This window comes from Vigna umbellata, chromosome 1 (genome assembly GCF_029865625.1).
Source record: "Vigna umbellata cultivar VRB3 chromosome 1, Vumbellata_1.0, whole genome shotgun sequence".
Taxonomy (NCBI): domain Eukaryota; kingdom Viridiplantae; phylum Streptophyta; class Magnoliopsida; order Fabales; family Fabaceae; genus Vigna; species Vigna umbellata.
The window spans coordinates 86,869,091-86,892,386 of NC_142165.1; the positions used below are offsets into that span (position 1 = coordinate 86,869,091).

At 30.3% G+C, this 23,296-nt stretch overlaps 2 protein-coding genes across 3 annotated transcripts; one reads left to right on the plus strand and one right to left on the minus strand.

Annotated features, from left to right (window-relative positions):
* Positions 1-2,415: 2,415 nt before the first annotated feature.
* On the minus strand, positions 2,416-9,959 carry LOC124844402 (kinesin-like protein KIN-7G). The gene is made up of 14 exons (XM_047321330.2): positions 9,492-9,959; positions 8,106-8,520; positions 7,478-7,567; positions 7,275-7,375; positions 7,072-7,185; positions 6,918-6,999; positions 6,727-6,794; positions 6,584-6,643; positions 6,371-6,495; positions 5,267-5,597; positions 4,641-4,745; positions 3,608-4,549; positions 3,085-3,404; positions 2,416-2,974 (listed from the first exon to the last, which is right to left on the minus strand). Exons 2-14 carry the CDS (start codon positions 8,311-8,313, stop codon positions 2,653-2,655), a joined length of 2,868 nt encoding a protein of 955 aa, XP_047177286.1. The 5' UTR covers positions 8,314-8,520; positions 9,492-9,959; the 3' UTR covers positions 2,416-2,652.
* Positions 9,960-19,820: 9,861 nt separating this feature from the next.
* LOC124844407 (B-box zinc finger protein 18-like) lies at positions 19,821-22,866 on the plus strand. 2 transcript variants are annotated; one of them, XM_047321343.2, is made up of 5 exons: positions 19,824-20,083; positions 20,985-21,081; positions 21,168-21,283; positions 21,392-21,634; positions 22,443-22,866. In XM_047321343.2, the coding sequence occupies exons 1-5, from the start codon at positions 19,946-19,948 to the stop codon at positions 22,446-22,448; spliced, it is 600 nt and encodes a 199-aa protein (XP_047177299.1). In that variant the 5' UTR covers positions 19,824-19,945; the 3' UTR covers positions 22,449-22,866. The 2 variants fall into 2 exon arrangements, with proteins under 2 accessions (XP_047177298.1, XP_047177299.1); XM_047321342.2 differs by having other exon boundaries at positions 19,821-20,083; positions 21,392-22,866.
* Positions 22,867-23,296: the final 430 nt, after the last annotated feature.

Genomic DNA, 23,296 nt, shown 5'->3' on the forward strand with positions numbered 1-23,296 from the left:
CTTGCAAAAGAAGAAGAATATTTACCTAATAATAATCATAAAAGGAAATTCAATATTATTACTATAGAATTGACAAGAAATAAAAAATAAATGTTTAAAAGAACAAGGTTGAGTTTAACGAAGGAATGGTTTCATGTAGAAAAAGATAATGATAATAATTGCAAGTAAAGTAAAATAAAAAAATAGTATGAAAAAGAAGATAATACAATCCAAGTAGATTTTTTAAATAAATAGATAAAATTTCGGTCAATATTTAGTTATCTTCATTCTAGAACTGAAGGACATAATATTAATTAGTTTTTATGTTGTTATGAGATTCTTGTGACTATTTTCTGGTGATAAAAGAATTTGAGAAATTTTTCCTGGACACTTAAGGGAAATAGACATCAAAATACTATGAGATTACTTTCTACACCACTCCACATTGCTTCCTGTAACATCATATTTTAAAAAAATTCTAAAACTATTCTTTTATATTTTAAAAAATCCTACATCCCCTCTTATTTTCTTCAACGGATGTCGAAATCCGTTAACGAAAACGGATGTAGCCACATCCATTCAAAGTTTATGTTCTTTTTATTTCTTTTTAATTTTTAGTTTATTAATTTATTGTATTTTAAATTAATATATAAATCTTATTTATTTTTTTTAAAATTTATTACGTAATTATATATAAATTTATTTTATTTTATTTAATGAAATAATTATTATTAATTTAATTTAATTATATTATTTTTTAATTAATTATGTTAAACGGATATGCCACTCCGTTCAAGTTTTTTTTTAATTTTTAGTTTATTAAAATATTATATTTTAAATTAATTTATAGAGTATTTAATTTTTTTTGTTTTTTTATAATATATTACGTAATTATATATAAATTAATTTTATTTTATTTGATGAAATAATTATTATTAATTTAATTAAATTGATTTTTGTTTTACTTTAATTACGTATTATTCATTATTTAATTGATTATTTAAATGTTTTTATTTGATTAGTTAAACGGATATGCCATATCCGTTCAAGGTTTTTTTTTTTAGTTTATTAATTTATTATATTTTAAATTAATTTACAGAGTATTAAATTTTTTTGTTTTTATATATATAGAAATAAAAAAATTATTAAAATAAAATCTAAAGTAAAAACAATAAACTAAAATAACAAAAAAAAATTAAAAGATGTAACCTTCTACAGATGTGAAAATCCGTTCACGGATATCAACATCGTTGAAGATAAAACGAATGTTGATATCCATTTTATTGGAAGGACAAATTAAGTATACGGTGGTGCAGGGAGCATTTGGTGGTGGTGGAGGGAGCAACACTCAAATACTTCACCCTTAAATCCACTTTCTTAGTTTAGTCCAGCCTTAACCAGAACAAAAACTAAATTTCAAACTTGAAAATTAAACTAGGTGTAAGTATTAAGAAAAATAGAAATGTTGCAAATATATGCTCAAATACCCGCAATTTTAATTAGAATAAGTTAGTTTTTTTTTCTTTCAAATTTTGGATATTGATAGCAAAAGGTAATGATATGATCTTATCATTTAGATTTATGAAATTATTAATTTAAATTTAAGATTAAGGTAATATTAGTAGGTGAATTTTTTTTTGTCGGTATGGGTCCTTCACATAATGAAAATAGATAAATTTAAGCTAAATTATAAGTATGGAAAGAAAGATTGGGTTGAGTAGACCAAGTCATGAAAAATAACATCTTTTACTCTATGCAAGTGTTATCAACATCCTTAACTCTTAAAACTAACAAAATGATCATGTACAAGTTTATCATATCCGTGAAAAAAATTTGAAGAGAACACCTAGTGACTCGATAGGACATTTTGGATATTTTGAATGGTTTCCTTGTGAAGGTACATATCAAACAAGTTATCTCCAAAACGTACATTAGAATGAGCTTTTAAGAGCAATCCATCTCCGTTGAAATCGATGATACCTCAGACCAAATAAGATTAACTTATTATCATAGCTTCAGCTCCGCAAGCAATGCATTCCTTACCTCTATGTAAAAAAGAAAATGTGAAATTAAGGGATAAAATGTTTTATGATTGAAAATTATAAATTTATATAATCATTATTGAATGTTCTATACAAAAACATAGAAAGCTTTTAACTAGAAAGTAGTATGAAAAAAACTCATGGTAGGCTTTAATTAGGAAGTATAGACTTCTCTATACTTAAAAACACCACCAGGTACTTGTCATAGGCAAGCAATTAAATCCAATTTAAGTTTTCTTTATAATTTTCTTCTCTTGTTCTAACAACTTCGTCTCTAAATCAAATTGCAGACTCTAGAGAATACTTCAAAATGTGAAAGTCGAAATATTTGAAAGAAAAGGTTTATAGAAACTAATTGTTCACTTGTTACTATGCATTCTTTTATGCACAGGGGTAGTTCTCAGTTATTAGGTAAGCACATTGTACAAAAGAAATCTGTAACTTGGAATTTTAAATCCTGATAAACTCTTTACAATCAAGCAGCAATTGAAGTTAGAAACATAAAAAAGGGATGAGATTGTTTTTAGAAGGTTGAAAAAAAGAATGTCCTATGTTTAAATGGAGCCAAAGGAGAAATTTTACATTGGCCAAATCAAACTTCCTATAAAATAATTTGCTTTGACAATCAAGCTTACAAAATATTCTTCATACTAGTTGTCCAACCAAAAGATTTCCTTTTTGTGCTCCGGGGGGCAAAATTGAGCCCAAACATCTCCTTGAAAGCCTGATCTGGCTCTACTGAACCAACCAGCTTTGCAACAATGGTGGCACTCTCTCTAATGTGGTCTATGTCATCTGTTCTTGACCACAAGCGATGGGACAGCTGCAACCTTCTATGCTTTGAACTTAGACTAATTCCCCATTTAATATACAAGTTTTCTCTTTCAGATTTTGACAGCTTCTTCTCCATTTGTTTGCTCAACATCTGTCTCTCAGTTCTCAGATACCTCTGGCTGTTTGCAAAAGAAAGGCATTGTAGGTTTTGCAATTACAAAAAACGAGAAACTTGTTTAAATACAAATTGATAAATCTTTTTAAAGAAGATTAATGCTTGAAGTCTTACCTTGTTTCAGCGTTAAGGATATATCCGTCTTCCACAGTCTGATTCCCTTTGGCAAAAGTTTGCTTGAGATAGAACAACCTTCTTAGCTCTACTTCCATATAGATAGAATCTGATGGGTCTCCTTTGAATAGAAGGAAAAAGTAAGTCCTGTGAACCAATGAAACATGACAAGCATGCCAGAGTCCAATAATCTCTTTCTGCAGCCGCTTAAATTCTGAAGACCATTCTAACTGTTTTTCTTCCTCAGATTGTAATGGGTCCAAACCAACATCTTTGAACTTCTTTATAGCATTATCCGACTGCAAATCAGTCGCTGGAACCTGCCATGCAAAGTAACTCCGAATCACTGGTTGAATTTTCATTATAAAAAGGGTTTTATATAGGGATGCTACTTCCATCACTTGCATGGCTAACCAAAATACAAAACTGAATCCGTATAGTAGATTAGAAGCATTTATAGTTGGATCAAAGGAAGACAAAAAAAGGAAAATTAAGGAAGAAATATGAACAACTAGATGCATACCTCGGGGTTCGCTTGCAGATTTGAACTTCCAAGATCATCTTTTTCCTTTTCTCCCGGTGGTAATGAATTATCGTCACACCTTTCGTTATCAATGTAGGTTTTCGTATTCTGTATATCTGAAGTACTTTCCAGGGAATTCTCGTGATCATCCCATGATAACCTCTCAGCATTTGCATTATAATTGAGTGTCGAAGTCTTCTTCTGAGGGCCCTCCGGTGTTCCATTGAAGTCTTTTTCGATTCCTATTGGGGTTGTATTCTGAATCATTTCTTCTTGGTCAAACCAATCTGAAGATGTATCTCTCATGAGAGTCGCTTTACAACTTCTACTTCTGGTTAATTTCACGGTTTTAGAACTAGATGCACCACTTTGTGTCAGCGATCGAGATATTTTCTGTGGAGAGGGAAGAACAAAACGTTCTTCTAAGCTGTTTATTTCTTTGTTGTCCTTTAGACCAGCTGACCACAAATCTGGATTTTCTTTGTCTCTGTTATCAACTTCGGTTAATCCTGAGACGGTTGGAGATGATGCAACAGACTCTGTGTATAAAATTTTACTTATATCTGCTGAATTTGAATGTTTATGGGTGTTTGTAATTATGTCTTCTGACCCAATGCACCTAACTTCCCTGCAACGTTCCTCTAAATTATCTTCGTGCTGTTCAACACTTTTCTGATCCAAATCATTCCTTGCATCATCAAAACTTTCAACAGAAAGCGCAGGAGAAGAAATCCTGACGGGAAGACTCTTTTCCAAATCAGGGAGTTGGAAATAGTTCTCATCAGAACTAATGCTATGTCCATCTGAATATTGAGATGCATCAAAAGATCTGATACTCTCAATGCAGTCAAAACTTAACGAATTTGGTAGCTCGGCAGTTCGATTTTCAAAGTCAAATGAATTTCGCACACGTAATTTGGGATACTGATGACCCAAACTGTCCTGGATATTGGGTTTGAACATAAAATAAATTAAAAAAGAATGACAATTACTACTTTTAATGCTTTAGAGTAGGCAAATACAGTACTCATACCAATTCACTCGAGGACCTATCATCTCCAACCACTTGAATCATATCCTTAATTTGAGATTGAGCAAGGTCCCGCTGCATCTTCAGATCCATTACCTCTCTCTTTAACTGCAAGAACAGAGGAACAGCAAGATTCATATTTACAACTTAAAAGGGAACTTAAAAGTGAAACACAAGCTCAGACTTCAGGAAATTATAGTGCCCTCATTCCCCATATATTCTAAAACTCATCTGCTGATTGGGCGTAAATGATCAGTAACTACACATAATAGTGGAAAACATTTCAAGTTATCTCACCAAAATGCATTTTTTCATACATAAAAAGACCAACTGAAACTAGCTGTTCTGTGAGCATTTCAGGGGCCCTTGTTGTCTAATAAAAGCTTTACAACAGGGAAGGTGTGGAATAAACCCTGAGCTGCAGAACATTACAGGACTAGTAACAGATAGTTTAAATTAAACAACAATCTGGAAAGAACCTACTACCTTATAAACAGCGCAATCTACTTTTACCTTTTAAGGAAATGCACTTACATGATGTAACATTATGGTGAACATATTTCATTAGCGTAATAAATTCTAATTTGACAAACATAACGAATCTTTGTTATGAGAATGTTGATCCTTACCATCTCAATTAGGAGATCTTTTTCCTTCAGCAATGCTGACGTATCAGGTTTCGTTGGCCTTAAGATTTTCAACTCACTTTCCAGTCTAGCCAACTCTTTTTGCAGTTGCTTGACCAACAACTTATCAGACATCACTACGTTGACTTTTGCATTGGTTGTCACTTCTTTAGCACAACTAGCAAATAAAAGGGTGTTTCTGGTTTGTTCAACATGGCTCCTTGCAGGGCTCATGGTGCAGATGATTGCAGTTTTAGCATTGCCTGCTAACGAGGACTGCAGTATGCGGGTTAGCTTTGAATCTCTGAAAGGAATATGTCCATTTCTCCCCTTGCTGCCGTCAAATTAATTGTTTTTAGGGTAAGGCAGTGTTTCTCAAAAATGAGTATAAAAGATTCTTAATATATCCAAATATTGATTATATTGACGCATTCGGTAAGTTCATGAAAAAAAAAAGTCCGAAAAAGTTTTATCTCTTCATAATCCCTAAAGTGATAATTGTAACAGAATCAGATGGCCAGATTATTGCATAATAATAATGTAAATTAACGATTAAGTAGTGCGCTATAACTTTGGGCATTAAATGGTAAATATTTGGGTTTCTTTCATTGGTTGTCAATATTTACTATCTATAATCTTTTTGTACCACAGGTAGAGTATATCTTTAAAAACAGAAAAAACTGACCCGTTAATCTATATGAAAATGCATAAAAGTGAACAGTGAAATGACAGATGATGGAGAAAAAAGAGAGGCGACAGAAAAACATTATGGTGGTTTCCTTTTTTGTGTTAATATAGTTTTGCAGGTCCTGCCGTTAGAAAGATCGGTAAAAAATAATCACCATAAATTTGAATTTTGAAGAGGGGTTAAGAAATCACCATATTCCATAATAAGAAAAGTAACCTCATATAGCGAAAAAACTGTATGTTTATAAAAATGAACATTCTTCCAACTTCTTTAAATCCAACAAGTATCTCTGCTATTTCAAACTTGCTCAAAGGTCGGCTGCTTGTGGGGTAAAGTGCTGGATACGGCTAAAAGTATATGGAGACAGTGTGCATTTAGTTGAGTAAAATAAATATTGAATGCAAACTTCATAAGCTAACCTCAGTTTGCGGATGACAGTTCCTAGAGTTAGTAAACTACGATTTATGTGGCAACCCTCTTTCAACCTAGTACCAGCTGAATTAGTTTGGGACGCCCGTTCACTCCCAGCAAGATCGACGAAATTCTGTACCCGGGGAAAAGATTTTTAGTTTTTCAACATAAAAAAAGTAATTTTTCTATATTTTTCTGTAATCTGAGTGAATCAGTCATACCACGGAAGCGGCAAGGGAGCTCCCATTTCCCATAAATTCACTTGCAGAACTTTCAACTGTCTGAAGAATCATTAGTTAAGGAATCTTAGGAATGAAGATCTATAAACTTCTCTTCCCTTGGACAAAAAGATGAACATACGTACCAGTCTAAGAATCTGATGAGATCTGGAGCTCACTTCATTCAGTGCTGTCTCCCCTATTTGCCTTTGAGCTGAAATATCCAATCAATTTTATGATAACTTAGCAGTCAGCTCTGGCTGGGCAAAAACTCAATTTGTAATGAGAAATTAAACAACAAAAAAATGGATAGAGAGCAAACCTCCTTAGTCCTTACCTTCACAGAAAAAAATTAGTTCTTGAAAATGGTTCCAGTTCCTTACAGCTTCCTCCGTGAGTCTCTCAACAACTGTCCCTTTCTGTTTAACTTACAAACTGTTAGTACAATATAGAAGCACCAGCTTTTTTAAAAATCTGATAAAGATATTTACCTCTGGATCATCAAGAAGTCTAAGAGGTGTACTGTCAACGCTTAGGAGATCCCTGACAGATTCATTATAGATCTCCAATGCCGAAAACTTCAACACAAAATCCCTTTCCGTGTGCTGTGAAAGATAAAAAATGCAATCAATATAGGGTTTTGACAATGAAAAGGTAATGCATTGATTAATCGATGAGTTCATATTTCATTTACCTTTTCAATGTAGTTGAAAATATCTGCTACAGCGTACTCTGTTATACCACTCATGGTGTATGTTTTTCCGCTGCTTGTTTGTCCATATGCAAAAATGCTTGCTGATCAAATAGTTAATCAAAGACCAAATAAGCCAAAATAGAAATTCCAAGGAAGTTTATTCTTATGAAGGAAGAAAGGCGATAAAGGGAAAACAAACTCACAGTTGATGCCACCTAGAACTGAAAGAGCAACTTCCTTAGCTGCTTCTTCGTACACCTGCCTTGTGTCGCTGTCAACACTAAATACTCGATCTGCAGCAAAAAATAAAAATAAAAAATCAAGGTGGATGAAGAGAGGGAGTCAATTTCAGCTTTTAACCCATGTGGATTTAATGGAATTAAAGCCGTGAGTATGGTCTTAATAGAATCGTTTAAATGGCCAAAACAATGAACCGCCTTCTATTTCCATGAATAGAAACGACCAGATTTATGACATTTTAATATAACTTTGACTAAACAAAGATCCCAAAGAGCCTTTGATGTAAAACCCCGAAAAATTTCATCAACTTGCGTCACCAACATCAATTATGATGAATTCCAACCACATTCTCCAAGTTAATTCATTTGGCCTTATCGTATAAATGAAAACCATTCAAAACACCCAACAATTTCACAACGCAGGTAGCTTTGTATGAAGCAAATTAAATTAAGCCAGTGCTTCCTCTAACTTATTTTTCAATCAAAAATGTTTTCAGCCCAAAGCATTCTGCATCTCGATTATAAGCATTTCATACATAAACCTAACATCAGCAAATCTACGCATGGATTCGTAAGTTTAGCCTCTTCGTACCAAATGTATAAGCTGTTGGATACAGGGACCTTTCTGTAGCTGAAAGGTTGCTCCTGTACATGATGGTTGTGCCATTAATGCATTCCCATTCAGACAGATCATTTCTTGAGAGCTCCTTTTCATTCAAAGGTCTCACACGAACAGACACAAGAATCCTCTCCTCACTGCCTGCTGAGCCTTGCATTGCCTCCTCTGCAATGGAACCCATTTCCTCTACTTTCTCTCTAAAACTTCAATGCCCCCAGTTTGACAACGAGGACATGTCCCGAATTCAAAGTACCCCAAAAGACCACTTCGACGTTCTGTTATTTTATTACTTTTTTAGTTGTTTTCTGAATCTTGTTTTGTACTATTGCTGGGATGGTATGGAACACAAGGGCCACCAAAGCTTTCAACCCCCAATCATTATCTGCGGCTACAAAATAATCAAAGGTTACGACTCCATAAACAAGAAATAAAAATAAAAAGAATGATTTTGTTCTACGCAGTTTCAAATATAAAATTTTCCAGAGAGGGGCCAAAAGTAATATTGACCAGCGTATGCTCCCATAATTTTACACAAAAAATACGGTGCTCTACGTATTCTAATGGAAAAATTGGAGTTTTCTGGGATGTTCCCCAAGACACAGAACAGACTGTCAAATTCTCCCTCACATGGAACATTGAACTTTTAGAATTAGTTTTAGAGAGTTACCAACGGCGACAAAGACTGGGGAGTCAAGTTTTGCAGGAAATTCTTCACCAACTTGGTGCGCTGAGAAATATAGGAATAAAATATCCGAAATGGTATTGCCAGTAGAAAAGAAAATTTTGAATGGACGTAATTATCTTACTAAACTTCCCAGTTATTTCTCTTGTGTAGAATTGTCTTTTTGTTCTCCTAAATGTAGCATGTAAAAGATAATCCAAACAAAAATGACATAAATTAGAAACGATTTTATATTAAAAATAAAACCATAATAGAAAAGTGCCTCATAGCTGAACCGTTAATCAGACGCAAATTTTGCCGTGTTTAAGAAGAAACGGTTAAAATTGGAACTAGATGTCCCGAATTAATATCCGAGCTTCATTCGGATAATAAACATTAATCTATTGTTATGTTATGGATCAAACACAAGGAAATTCACATTTTCAGAACAAACAAAACTCTAGATAAAATATACAATAAATAAATAAAAATTATCACAAATACTAACAAATCAATAAAGACAACAATAATCTGAATGATGATAACATTCATAAGCCTTAAGCAAACAACAACGGAGAAGGCTTTTAGCCTCGGAAGTGTGAAACAAATACAATGCAGAAATTGAAAGACGACTTCCGAAAAGGATCAATTGAAAAGCGAAACAAAATGAAAAAGAAAACGTGGAAGCATTTCTTCACCTGCGCAAACGCAATCTGAAATCGAACAGTAAGAGAAGAAGGTGACGAAAGGAAAATCGAAGTTGAGAATTGTTGAGCTGCAGCAAGATGCGTAGTTAAAGAAAAGAAAGGAAAACGGTGAAAGCATGAAAATGGTGAGAATGTGCTTTTGAAACAATGAGGAGAAGATATAGCGTCTCCCTCTTAATTTGTTAGTTGCAGTTCACTCTACATTTTTCACCCTTTTTTTTCTTTCTTTCTTTTTTTTTTCAAACAAATTTAACGACCGCGCTATAAACAAACTCTCATCTCTCACACATCACAGTCGCAGGAAATTACCAACCTACCCACCACACTGTTCCACAGTACCCGATCCGTTCCTAACGCCTATAATTTCAGAATAACATCCCAACAAAACTAAGTTGTTAATATAAAGATTAAAACCTTCTATAATATATTACATTGTTTATTTTGCTGGAAATTGTAAATAACTTCTAATGACAACCGAAAAGGAAAAGTTGTATGCAATATTTAAATATATGAATGGCAATGAATGCAGATAATGCAGTGTGAATGAAGTGAAGGATTCAATTATGCAGGAAGAGAACATAAACAAATGGGTGAAACACATGCACGTGGTACCTTCTTTTTCCAACTTTTGCAGGCTCAGTCGTTGACGTGTGTGTATGAAAAAAGATAACCAGTATACTACGGCACTACATTTACCACCAATACAATTTGAACTTCAACGCTATGCTTTTCGTACAAAATCTTTTCGTGTTTTATTTTTACGTTCATTTTCAAACCCAAGAAAGGTACCAAAAAACTAATAATTGAATCAAAATTTGATACAACACATGCATTGGAGATTTCCTTACTCAAAAATTACCATATGAGATTTCCTTACTTAAAAATTACCATATTCCTATCCACTTCAATAGATATACTAGAAATAATCATCCAATAAAATTCATTAAATATTTTTCTTCTAAAATAGTCTAAATCTAAATTTATTGAAATAATATTCATCTACCATAACTAATATTAAAAAATTGGTATTATAATTGTTATTTATGATTATGTTATTATTAAACTACTTTCTTATTATATTTGAGGATGTATTATTCTAAAGATAAACATAGGTCACCGTCCATATGAATACTATAAATATGAATACTATAAATATAATTAGTATTTTTTAAATAATATTCACCTCATAATTACTTATACTTGTTATTTGGATGTTGAGTTTAGGGTACACATAGAAGGGGCTAAGATCCAAAAACTGCTCCATCATCGAACATTAGAAAAGAAACTCGTACATTGTTCCACTACGCCACTTAATACTTTCAAAATTACTTGTAGTTATATTTATTAGAAATATTATACAAATTATAATAACATTTTAAGAAAAATATTACTACAAATAATAAATATATATAGAGAGAGATAGATATTCTACTATTTTTTATTTATATATGCTTTTAAACTTTATTATAATTTCCATCTTATTTAATCCAATTTCATCCCTATATTACTGAAGCACACATGAATACGTTCATCCCCGTCTTAATAGCTTACAGTAGTTATAGAAGTAATGGGTATTTATATCATGTTATGTTATGTTATGAATATGGTAGACAGTCATTATTAATGTTTCCATGCTACTCGGCTTCACCATAAATTCATGTTCCTAACATAGCTTATATTAATATAGCGTAATAATGTCATAATTATTTATTATACTACTTATGCACCTATGAATTTCGACTTTAATTCTCATATTCTTTATAATATTGGCCTTCTGAAAAATTAAATAAATATGATTATATTTATTTTTTATCATTTTGAATAATATATAGATCCGTTTGAAAAGATTCATTCTTCTTTAGTGGGAAGTGGAATTGTGAGGTAGATGTACAGACACTTACGTTTAAATCAATAAATTTTCAAATATAGTAAAGACAGTAATAAATAAATGAGTGAATAATTTTACCTCATAAATAATGTACCATTTTATACATATTTCATGAATATTTAAGTAAGTGAGTATAAGCCAAGTAAGTAATCATGATTATCTTATTGATACCCTTAAATATAGGCTAAGATGATTTTCATTGTCAAGAATGACATCATCTCGATCTTATCCTGTATAGTTTTTAAATAATTTGTAGAAATATTAAAATTTAACTAAATATATTAAATCTTACTAGTAATTTGTTTCCGTTATGATAAAAATCAATATTAATATACATATTTTTTGGGTTTGTTAAAACAAAGTTTATTTTCTATAATTTATTTACATTAGTAGTATTTTTATAACGTTGTCTTTATTAAAAGTTTTTAGTAATATTTTTATAATTTTATTTTAAATATTTACATTAGTAATATTTTTATAATATTGTCTTTACTAAAACCAAATTTTCGTCAAAATTTGTAGTACCATTTCTAGAATGTTATTTTATTAAAAAAACTTTACAATTTTTTTAAATAAATGTTATAATTCCATTTTTTATCAAAAATGTTACTGGCAAATTTTACCAATATTTTTAAAACTTTATTTTTCTATTAAATTTTTTACTCAACTTGTAATAATACTTTTACAAATATTTTTATTAATATGTAAAATGTTACTCAAAATTATTTAGTTAGTTAGGTTAGTGTGTGTCATATATGTAGTAGATTCCAAATTAATATTAATATAAGGCTCAAACATGTGTGAGGATGTACCAAAATAAATTGTTAATTCTTTTGAAGAATCTGGCATGTTGTGTGGAATCCTTTCTCTTCATGTTTCTCCTATGTACGAATTCTCAGCAATGTTTCTAAGTGAGGCTAAGAAATTACAATGACTAATTACATAAATCTATATGAAAAAAAGAAGATCATGTTAGTAATTTTACCAATATAATTTTGAATCATCTATATAAATTAATAAATGAGATTATTACATAAATAAAATATATTTTTTAAATATTTAAAGCGAAATATTTTGACCAAAAGTAAGCAAAATATAAACAAACAATAGAATTGTCTAAATAAGTTCTAATTGTTACTTGCATGGATTTTATTTATTTTTATGTTTTCTTAAAACATGAATAGGTTGAAAGGAAGACTAGAGGTAAGATCATTATCATTCTACTACATATAATAGTTTCACATTATTTAATAATCAAGATAAAATGTAATTAAATATTTTTTTCTTCTCTCATTTTTTGATATATTTTTTAAAAACTAATTCATAACAAACTAAGTTCTAAAATAGATAATATCTTATATATATAATAATTAACTTTAATAATATTATTCGAAACAATCAATATATATTCAAATTATAATTCTTTGGAATTGCTTCAACTTTCCACGGTAAAAAGAGATATGAAATTTTAAAGTGGAATGAAATATTGCTTAATGTGATGGGTGGTGAATTGCATGGTTGTTTTTCACATTATTCTGACAAGCATCTTTTAAGCGTATATGGAAGATGTTGGTTTTGTTTTTTATTAGTGTGTGAATATTGATACTGATCATAAATAAAATTATGTCAGTTGTTATTTCGAAATCTAAAACCCTTGAAAGCCAAAAGATGGCTTGAGTAATTAGTTAAATGGTTTCATTAACACTGATTTGTAGCCTAACTTATAATTACTATTGGCCTTTTGAGGCTGTAGTTTCTTGGTTAAATAAGCGTATATAATCTCTAATCAATAATGCATATACATTGACATTTGAATTGTATTTTATTTCACACTAGCCGGGTGGTGCTGTTTTTCATTTCTTTATAAGTAATTTATTGTTAAAAAATAGTAAAAATTATAATCTCATATATATATATATATATATATATATATATATATATATATATAATATAAAGTAAACCATAAGATAAAAGATCAATATACCAACAACAAAATGAGCACATATTAATCTCATGATTAAGATATAACTTTTAACAAGTACAAAGTACCATTGAAATTACAAACTTCGCTCTAAAACAAAATGTTATTTTGCATAATATTCAACTATATTCCGATGTACCAAATAAGGTACAGAACAAGAACACATGCTTCACTTTTTTATGATACACGACTGTTCAAGGCCTGATTTTTGGGTCTTTAACCTGCTAGGGATAGGGTTTAAAAATATGAAAAAATCACATGAATTTGACCTAAGTAGTAGTGTTCTTTTTCTACTTTCAATTTTTTTTTTAAGTTCACACAATAAATAGTTAATATATTTGTTAAAATATATTGGGATATAAAAAATAAAAAATAAAAAAAATAATACAGAACAATTTGAGAGATAGAAAATCTTATTTAATAACTTCATGAATAAATACATAGATGTAAATCTAAATAAGATTATATCTAGATCTTAATTTAAAAGTTTGCGTTTAAGTTTTATGAAATGTAGCTAAAAAAGGTACTTCCACGGAAAATTAATCTAATATATTATCTACTTGAAATTAATCACGAGAATAGTAACCATAAATATAATGATTATAAAAAATTAGTCAATAAATCATTTTAAAGTCAATAAATCATTTTAAAGTTCAACTTTCTAATTAAAATATAATAATATAGTTTCTACAGTTAACGGATAACAAAATCAAGTTTTCGGATCATGCACTCAAAGTCCATCTTTTATCTATTAACAAATTCAAATTTCCACTGGTTTTTTCGAAACGTTTTTATTATATTTCTCATTATGTTATTTGATAATGTCTAGTCTATCTCGTAATAAATCCAGTAAGTATTCAAATATTTGCCATACATTTATTAGTAAAGGTACTTTTAATAAATTGAAGACCATATCAACGGGTCCTCCGTCTTGCAAATAATATGTATTCAAGTCAAAGAAAATTTAGATCCCAATAAATTCAATGTCAAATAGCCACTCCAAAGCATACGCCTGATTGTTTTCTCCAATCATATCTTCATAACTCTAAATACTCCAATTGTTATAACCTTTCCTCTAATATTTCAACCCCTCACAAATTAGTTATTTCTAGTATAACAAGTATACCCTATCTCCATATTAGATCAAGAACAAGGTTAGAAGGATAAAAAATTGTTAATTCATATAAAGTCATTCAATCGGCCAAACTATTATATATATTGTTTCAATTATAAGTTCGTTGAGTGACATTATTATGGTCAATTATCACATATGATGTTCTTAAAAATAACATTAGAGGGTTGATGGAAGAAATAGTATTTGAATTATCTTTGGTCTCAATTTCTAAGCAATGTGAGACTCTTGGGTATACCAAAACAAGCCCCTCAATCAATGACTAGGAGATTTTTCATCCCGAACAGTGACAATGTTCTGATCCCAAGCCCGTCAAGTGACATTATTAAGATCAATCATCACATTTGTTTCAGCAGGATTTAGAATCCTAATCCAAAACATTCAAAGTTGTCTGTTCCGATGTCCAGTTGTGCTGTTTTCTCTCTTCTCCTTGTCCAAGCCGCGGGGTAGGGTGTCTTCAAAAGACACTCCGACGCTCAAATGAGTGACCTTGCGTAATAATCTTGTAATCAAGATTTAGTTATTCGAATTCAAAGTTCAGTCAAAAATATTTATAAATTATAATAAGCACCGTTAAGTCTAACTCATTAATCACCCATAAATGAGATTATTAATTGTCAATAAATGACAATTATTTTCATTAACTCCCCGGCAGTTATTACTATTGATTACCTTAACGACTCTTTTTATCGATCGGTCCACTGACCTGAGAAATATCATTAGTCGGCCGATTCTTCTGCACCTTTACCGTTCAGTCGACTATGAGCCCATAGTAACAACATTCAATATATTGTTTGCTTTGGAGCTTGAAACTTCGTCACAATTTTATCTTTAAAAGGAGGCTAAGAGGGCTGAAGGAGAAATGTATATTTTAACTATCATTAGCCTCAACTTCTAAATAATGTGAGACTATATTGAGTGTACTGAAATAAGTCTTTCAATCGAGAGATAAGAGATTTTTTGTCTCTATAAAAGTAGTTAATGTATCGATCTCAAGTTCGTTGAGTGCAATATATCTAATAATTATTTACACTATAATTTCTATTTTCTTTTATTTTTTTATATATTTTATTTCTGTCAAAGACGAAGATTTTGTAGGAGAATTTATTTTTAAACGATTTAAATATACTTTTTTGTCAACAAACTATTATAAAGAATTATGTTTCATTCATAAATTAAATTATATATTATTTAGTCTCTATATTTTATAAAAGTTATATAAAACATATTTTTCGAAAAATGACATGTAAAAGGTTTTTCATGTAAGAAATAACCTTCACGTGCACGTGTTTGTTTATTGAAATAATGTTTTACATGATTTTCAATAAAAAAATATAAAGAAAATAATTTAAAATTTAATTTAAAAATAAAACATAATTTAACTTTTTTAATTTATTGTCATTAACACCAACCATAATGCAAATGAAACTAATATTAAAAATATATTTTATTTAGTATCCTTACTTAATGCTAATACATTTTTATTTTAAAAATTATTTAGTTTGACATTCGCTAGCATAACATTAAATTGCTTGGACCGAAAAAATAATTTAAAAATAAGTGATAAATTGGCTTAAGCTTCGAAGATATTGACATTAAAGAAATAGTTTGTATGGTTTTATAGAGCAAATTTGATACCATTAATTAACATGGCCTTTTAGTATTAGTGGCTCCACACATTGGTTGAGTTAGCCAAACAATTTTGAAATCAAATTACTTTATTTTCCATTTCATATTTCATTCTTAAAAGTTATCATTACATATATCATTATATCCCACTGTGTATTTTTAAGATTTCAATTCCCAACATATTTCAGGATAGTTTTTTTCAGAATACATTGTCATCAATTCATTTTAGTTAGTTCTTTAGTTGTTCGTGGAATCCACTCATTCATAAAATAGCTATTACATTAACTGAGAAAGGTAAGTAGTAAGGAACAGTAAAAACAAAAATTTAAATTAATATTAATTAAAATAGTTTAACCTAGGTTTTGTTTTTGTATTATTTTTCAAAAATAGTGATATAGGGTTTCTTGGTTTTGTCCTGAGTCTCGGATGGTGAGAAGAGAAAAAAAAAATATTTAAACTGTTTTAGACATGATTTTTTAAGCAAGATGAAATTATTGGATGGGATAGAAATAATTTTATTAATTTTAATTTTTAAAATATTTTTGGTATTGTTTTTATTGTAAATTTTTTAATTAAATATAAATTGTGTTAAGAAAGTTAAAAAACATTATCTCCATTACTATACTTATTCCTTAATATTCTTCTTAAGAAGTCATCACGTAAAATTAAAAATAGTGCAACAAAAAGGTAAAAATATTAATAAAATCATATTAAAAAAATTCATGAAATGAAGTAAAAATTACTTATATTTGAGAAAAACATTGTTTCCTTCTATAATCTGACATTAACTTATATATAAATTGATTTATATAAAATTTCTTGTTTAAATTTTTGAAAATTTAATTTTGATTTATATATGAACTTAATTATTTTATAAGAAAATAATTCTTTTTATCATCTTACATTTTTTGAAAATATTTAATAAGGAGTATATATTCAATGGTAGCTCTCAAATATTATTTGAGTAAAATTGGAAGATGAAAAAAGTATAGAAATTATGTTAGTATAGATTAATAATTTTTATTTTTATTTTTTGTACTGCAAGGTTATTTATGGGAGTTTGTTTAAAATTAAATAACTTTAACATATCAGTCTTAGTAACAAATGTATACAGAACACCCTTTTCAGATTGAATTAGTTTTTCAAATTTTAAAATTAGATGCATATTTTTATTTGGGATTTGTATTATTTTAGGAAAAATTTAACCGATCAAAATATAAACAACTAATAAGCAAAACAACATTTTAAAATTAAAATATAATAATAAAACCTATAAAGTGATATCTCTTCTCACCACCAAATACAACTAGATTGTCGACTCCCTATAGTTATTTTTTGAAAAATTATGATAACAATTACATTATTTGGCACACACAATAACAATGATAAATAAATGATAAACAATATTAAAAATAAATTTTGAAAGTGAAATGATTAATTAGTTTATAAAAATAAATTACCTAAATTTAATCAAATAAAGTGATTGAGTGATGAACAACATGTATAGGATGACAACGGGTCGGTTGGGTATGGATAGTGTCTACCTACAACCTGCCAAATAAAATTGTACTCGTTACTTGACTCGCTACTCGCGTGGATATCCGTTTATAAAATACTTACGGGTACCCGCAGATACCTGCAAAAAATAAAAAAAAAATATTTTATACATTTTTAAAATAAAATTTAAATAAAATTATATATAATATAATTTAAATTAAATATAAATATAAATTTAATTTTAATTAAATTTAACCTAATAAAATATAATTTTATTTTATTTTTAATTAAATTTAATTAAAATATATATAAATTAATTTTTTTTTGCGGATAACGGGTACCCGCGGGTTGGGTAGTATACTACCCGTACCTAACCCATTTAGAAGCGGATATTAAAATACTCGTTACCAGTAAATATCCGTGAATAGTAACTACCCGCTGCAGATTTTATTTGCAGATACTCGTGTCCGAGAATGTTTTTGTCATCCCTAAGCAATATCAAAGTGTGGTATTGAATTGATTTATCAATTATATACTAGTGCAAAAAGAGCACGTTCAACGTCTAACCACTCAATAGTCAAAGTTAAGAATGACCGGTGACAAGTTTGTAAATAAATGCAATTATTAAACATCGTTTACAATTATAATTTGATTTAAAAGGATATAAAACGTCGAATGCCAGACGTCAAAAGGTTAGTGAATTCACTAAAAATTTGAGCGAGAGATTGAAAATTTATTCACTTTATCTTAGCGCGCGAGACCCTCTGCTCAAACTTTTTTCAAACGAATTTTGACGACCATCACATGTAATTTATCTTTCATTTGATACAAATGCATGTTAATTAACTACTGATTTTCGTTTTGTTTTCACCGATTATTTTCGTGTTCTTGTCCTTCATAGGCGCATTTTGCTTTCTCTCTCACTGGTGGCAACACTTTATTCCGATGAACTCACCTTTTGAAGGTTAGTTTTCGTTTTCGTTTTGAAAAACTTGTTTGTTGTTTGATTGAACTTGTTTGTTGTTTGTTATTGTTATTTATTGTTGATTCTATATTACCCTTCATAGTTCTGCTTTTCAAGATTGATTAATGTAGTATATTGACAAAATTCGACGTTAAATTAATGTCGAGTATTTTGACAAAATTAACGTCAAATTTTTTAAATTCGATGTCAATTTAACATCTCCTAATATGACATCGTTCTCAAATTCAACATGAAAGATAAAAAATATTCGACGTTGTACTAGTGTTATCACTCTTCACGTGTAGTGTTAAAAATTCTTTCATAATCAATTATCACTTGTAATTTGAAGTGATAGTAACAAGGCAAAAAGAAGATAAACTGACAAAATCTTCTTAAAGAAAATAGAAAAAAAGAAAGAGAACGAGAGAGAAGATTATTTGATGATAATTAACTAAACATTGACTAAGTCATTGAAAGGATGGAAAAATATAACATAAAAAAAGAGATTATGTCTCAATTTTGAGTGCTGGAGATTCCAAGTTAGATTAGAATCAGCATATACAAGATTCAAGTGGTGTGAAACAAAAAGTAAATGTGTGAAAAATTAATGTTAAAGTTGAAACTAATAAAAAGGTGAGAATGTTAAGTTTATCGAATTCACTTGAAAAATACAATACTAATAAATATTAATAAGATCTATGTCTAATCATATAAAATATTAATATCATTTTCTAAAAAAAACTTTAAGATAAGATAATAAATTAATTGATCCTCACTTTTATAATGTTTTACTTATTTTTATTCAATATAAGATTTAGATTTAGTTAAAATTTTATCAGAAAAGTCGAATCTTCAACTAACCAAAATTTAGAAATAATATGGTATAAGATTTTGAATTTTATTGAAGAAAGACACAAATCTAAAAAATAATTAAAAGTAAAAAATTACTTTTTTTTTTATCGTGCAACAACAAGAATAAGAAAAACACATATCAATGCATAAAAAATAAAAAAGAAAACATTCTATAAACACTTATTAGTTTGTGACATATTACACCTATCATTAGACGAAAAGAAGAATCAAAGAATTTGTTATAATTTATGTTTTATATGACAGTATTTGAGTGTAAGCATAAATAAAGAGCATTAAATGGGTCCCAGGCAGGTGCGATATGAGTCGGAGAATAATGCGAGAGGTGCTGTCAAAGCCACACAACATAACACCGAAACAGAGTGCCTTTCAATTTGTGGCTGAGAAGTAATCGCTGAGGCCAACAAAATTCACAAACACACATTTATTGTGTCAGTTCTTATGAATTTTTAAGAATAAATAAACAAACTCTCACTCTTGGATCATGCAAAACAACACACCTTCAAATTCAAAGCCTTCAACTTCAATTATGCGAACGCTCTGTGATGCTTGTGAGAGCGCCGCCGCTATCGTTTTCTGCGCCGCCGATGAGGCTGCCCTATGCCGTGCCTGTGATAAGAAGGTGCAATTCTCCACCCTTTTCTTTCTTACTTCATTAACTATGCTTCTCTACTGTGTGCAAACTCTCATCATTCACTACTGTTTTTTCTTTTTTTCTTCCTCCTTTCTTATTCCTTCATGTTGCTCCCTCAATGCCTGTTATATAGTATGTTCTTTTCTGAACCTTTCATGTTTTTTTTTTTAAATTCATTTTAGCAATTTTGTTACGTTTGGTGGAGATTTTTGTCTCTTTTTCATCCACGAAACTTTGGCTGACTTAACAATGTTGAAATCATTGAACCAAATGTTGTGTTGCATCCTTTAACCAAGTCGAGGATTCGATCCTCCCTTTAGTATTATGGAGTTGTAACATCTGGGGACACTTTATCCCTTAGTGGATCAATCTGTTAGACCTGTGAGTTTTGATATCACCTGGTTGAATTAAAAAAACTAACGTGTCTTGGTGTCGGAAAATTTCTTCTTGTCGAAAGTATGGAAAAGGGTCAACTATACTTCCGGATTATACACGACCTTATATTTTTCGAGGTAAAAGAGGTTATTTCAAGATTTGAATCTATGTCGAATCGGATACCAAGGCGCAACTCTAATGTTGTGCCGAGGCTTGCGCTCTGAATACCACTTGGTTATGCCAAAAAAATGTTGGAATCATTGGCTGAACCGGGAGAAAGCAGAAGGTTCCTTATTAAAAATAAGTACTCATGGGATGGTATGTGTAAGTGGTACTTCAAATTGAAGGACTCACCTATTTTGTTATTGCTTAATAATAGGTAAATCCTTTTATCAGATTATCTTTCTTTGGACTTGGGTAGTTATGAAATCCAAATTGGTTTATTTCAAGTCTTGGCTTTTCCTGGCATTCTTTCAAGCAGTGGCTCAAAGTTTAAACTATATTGGGATGGCAGGTTCACATGTGTAATAAGCTAGCAAGCCGGCATGTAAGGGTTGGTCTAGCAAGTCCAAGTGATGTGCCACGCTGCGACATTTGTGAGAATGCACCTGGTAGATACTCTTCTTTCACTATCCTCGTTCTGATTCTAATATTTTCTTTTCCTCATTTGCTGGTTTTCCTTTGAATCTGGATGCAGCTTTCTTCTATTGTGAGACAGATGGAAGTTCCCTTTGTTTGCAGTGCGATATGATAGTTCATGTTGGAGGTAAAAGGACACATGAGAGATATCTTCTTTTTAGGCAGAGAGTTGAGGTATGTATTCCTCTCCTTGCAAACATGAATTGGCCACAGTTTAGGAGGGTCTTAGTGATGCCTTTTGTTTAAAAAAACAACAAAGTTTAATGTCTGCTTGCAACATAGTTTCCAGGAGAAAAACCTGGTAAGTCAGAAAACCCAGCTTCACAACCTCTGGATCCAAGTGAGACTAAAAGAGGACAAAATGCACTGCCCAAAATAAAAATGGGAGAGAAACAGCAAAATCACAGGATGCCCCTGATTCTGACGCAAGAACCAAATGCTGATGAGCATGCCATGATGGGAACCAAAATGATTGATTTGAACATGAAGCCTCAGAGAATACATGAGCCAACATCAAATAATCAGGTTAGGATGCCTGGAAAGTAAATTTTGTCTGACTAGTTAGAAAGTATGTTCTGTTAGATAAATGGAATCATTCCAGATACTTGCATATATTGCAAGCTCATTTCCTCTTTCAAGTCTTACTACAATAATGAATTTATGAAATTTTGGCTCAAATAGCAGAATTTCATCTTACCGCACTTGAACCTGGATCATTGCCTCGTAATTGTTGTTGCATTCATGTCTAGTATTATGTTGTTTTCAATTAGTTATCGTGTTAAACGATTAACTAAACGGCATTTAAAGCATGGATGTCATGGTATCATTCAATCTAGTGTACCTAGTTGTTTAGTGAATAAGCAGTTTAGCAACCTTCAAGGACTATTAGTATGTTTTCCTAATTGTGGGATGGAAAATCCTTCAGATATATCTTGACTTAAAGAAAAGTTACACTGGTAAAAAGGAATTTTACGTACTTTTAGGAATTGCTTTTTCCTTCTGAAGCAGGGACTAGTAAATCCTGGCAAAACATTAGAAATTGATTTCTCTGTATGGTAAGAACCTCTTGTAATGCTGGGTCAATGTTCTGCCAATCAACACTGAAATTTCTGCTCGTCTGTTGCTAAACCATTGTTTGATTAGAGAGTTGAAGTAAATAATAACATAGAGAAGAATTAAAAGACCCTTTTATGACTCCCATTCTATATCCTTGGTCTTTTCATCTGGAGTGCAGATGAAAGTAAAGTAGAACCATGTAACTTTTTGTATGTTACAGTATGCATGACATGTAGTGGCATACATATTTCTCAGGAATGTTTGTCTATCTTGGCAGCCATAAATGCAGTTGCAACAGGATCATACACCAGATATCTTTAAAGAGGAAAGGCTTTATATATTTCTCATGCATTCTAGATACAAGGTTGCCATACTACTGTGTTCACAATCCCATTCTCTCAAATGTGTTGGATCATCAAGTCATTTGAGGAGTATGGTGGAGACCAATTTCCTATTTTAACACATCATATGTTACTGCTAAGCATTGTTAACTGTAAATCTTTAGTCCCCATGCAATGGATTGTGTGGTAACTTTTAAGGTTTGAAGGTCTTTTTATGCCATTGAAAATGCCAACATGTTGGAATAACGCCAATTAATCTTTTTATTTATTCATACATCATTGAAATTATTTCATGACAATTAACTAGAGGTTGGTATCCTTTATATTTCTTATAAAGTTCATTTGTAAGATTCAATATCATGATAACTGTTGTCTTTTAAATCCTTGGTTACATAGCACAATGTTTCTCTTATATTTCCAACAAACACAGGGTAGGGAAGGGTAGATAAAGAGTATAATAACTAAAACTTTACACAGAACCACCTATGGTGTTAGAAATTGTCGCATCTGAATCTCCTTTTTTTTTTTCTTTCTTAGTTCTTTGATTGATTGATTGATTGAGACATTTGTTTCAAGGTTGGAAGTAGAAGTAGCCTTGATTTTCCAGCTTTATTTGTCTATCTTTGAAAGACACTGTGATGGCATATGTGGAAAATATTGAATTATTGAGCACTTGTCTATCTTTGAAAGGCACCATCATTTACTGCTATAATGACGACCTTCACAGTTGCAACTACTTATTTATGTGTCTCTCAGCCATTCGGGGAACCGAAACATATTCAGTATCTAA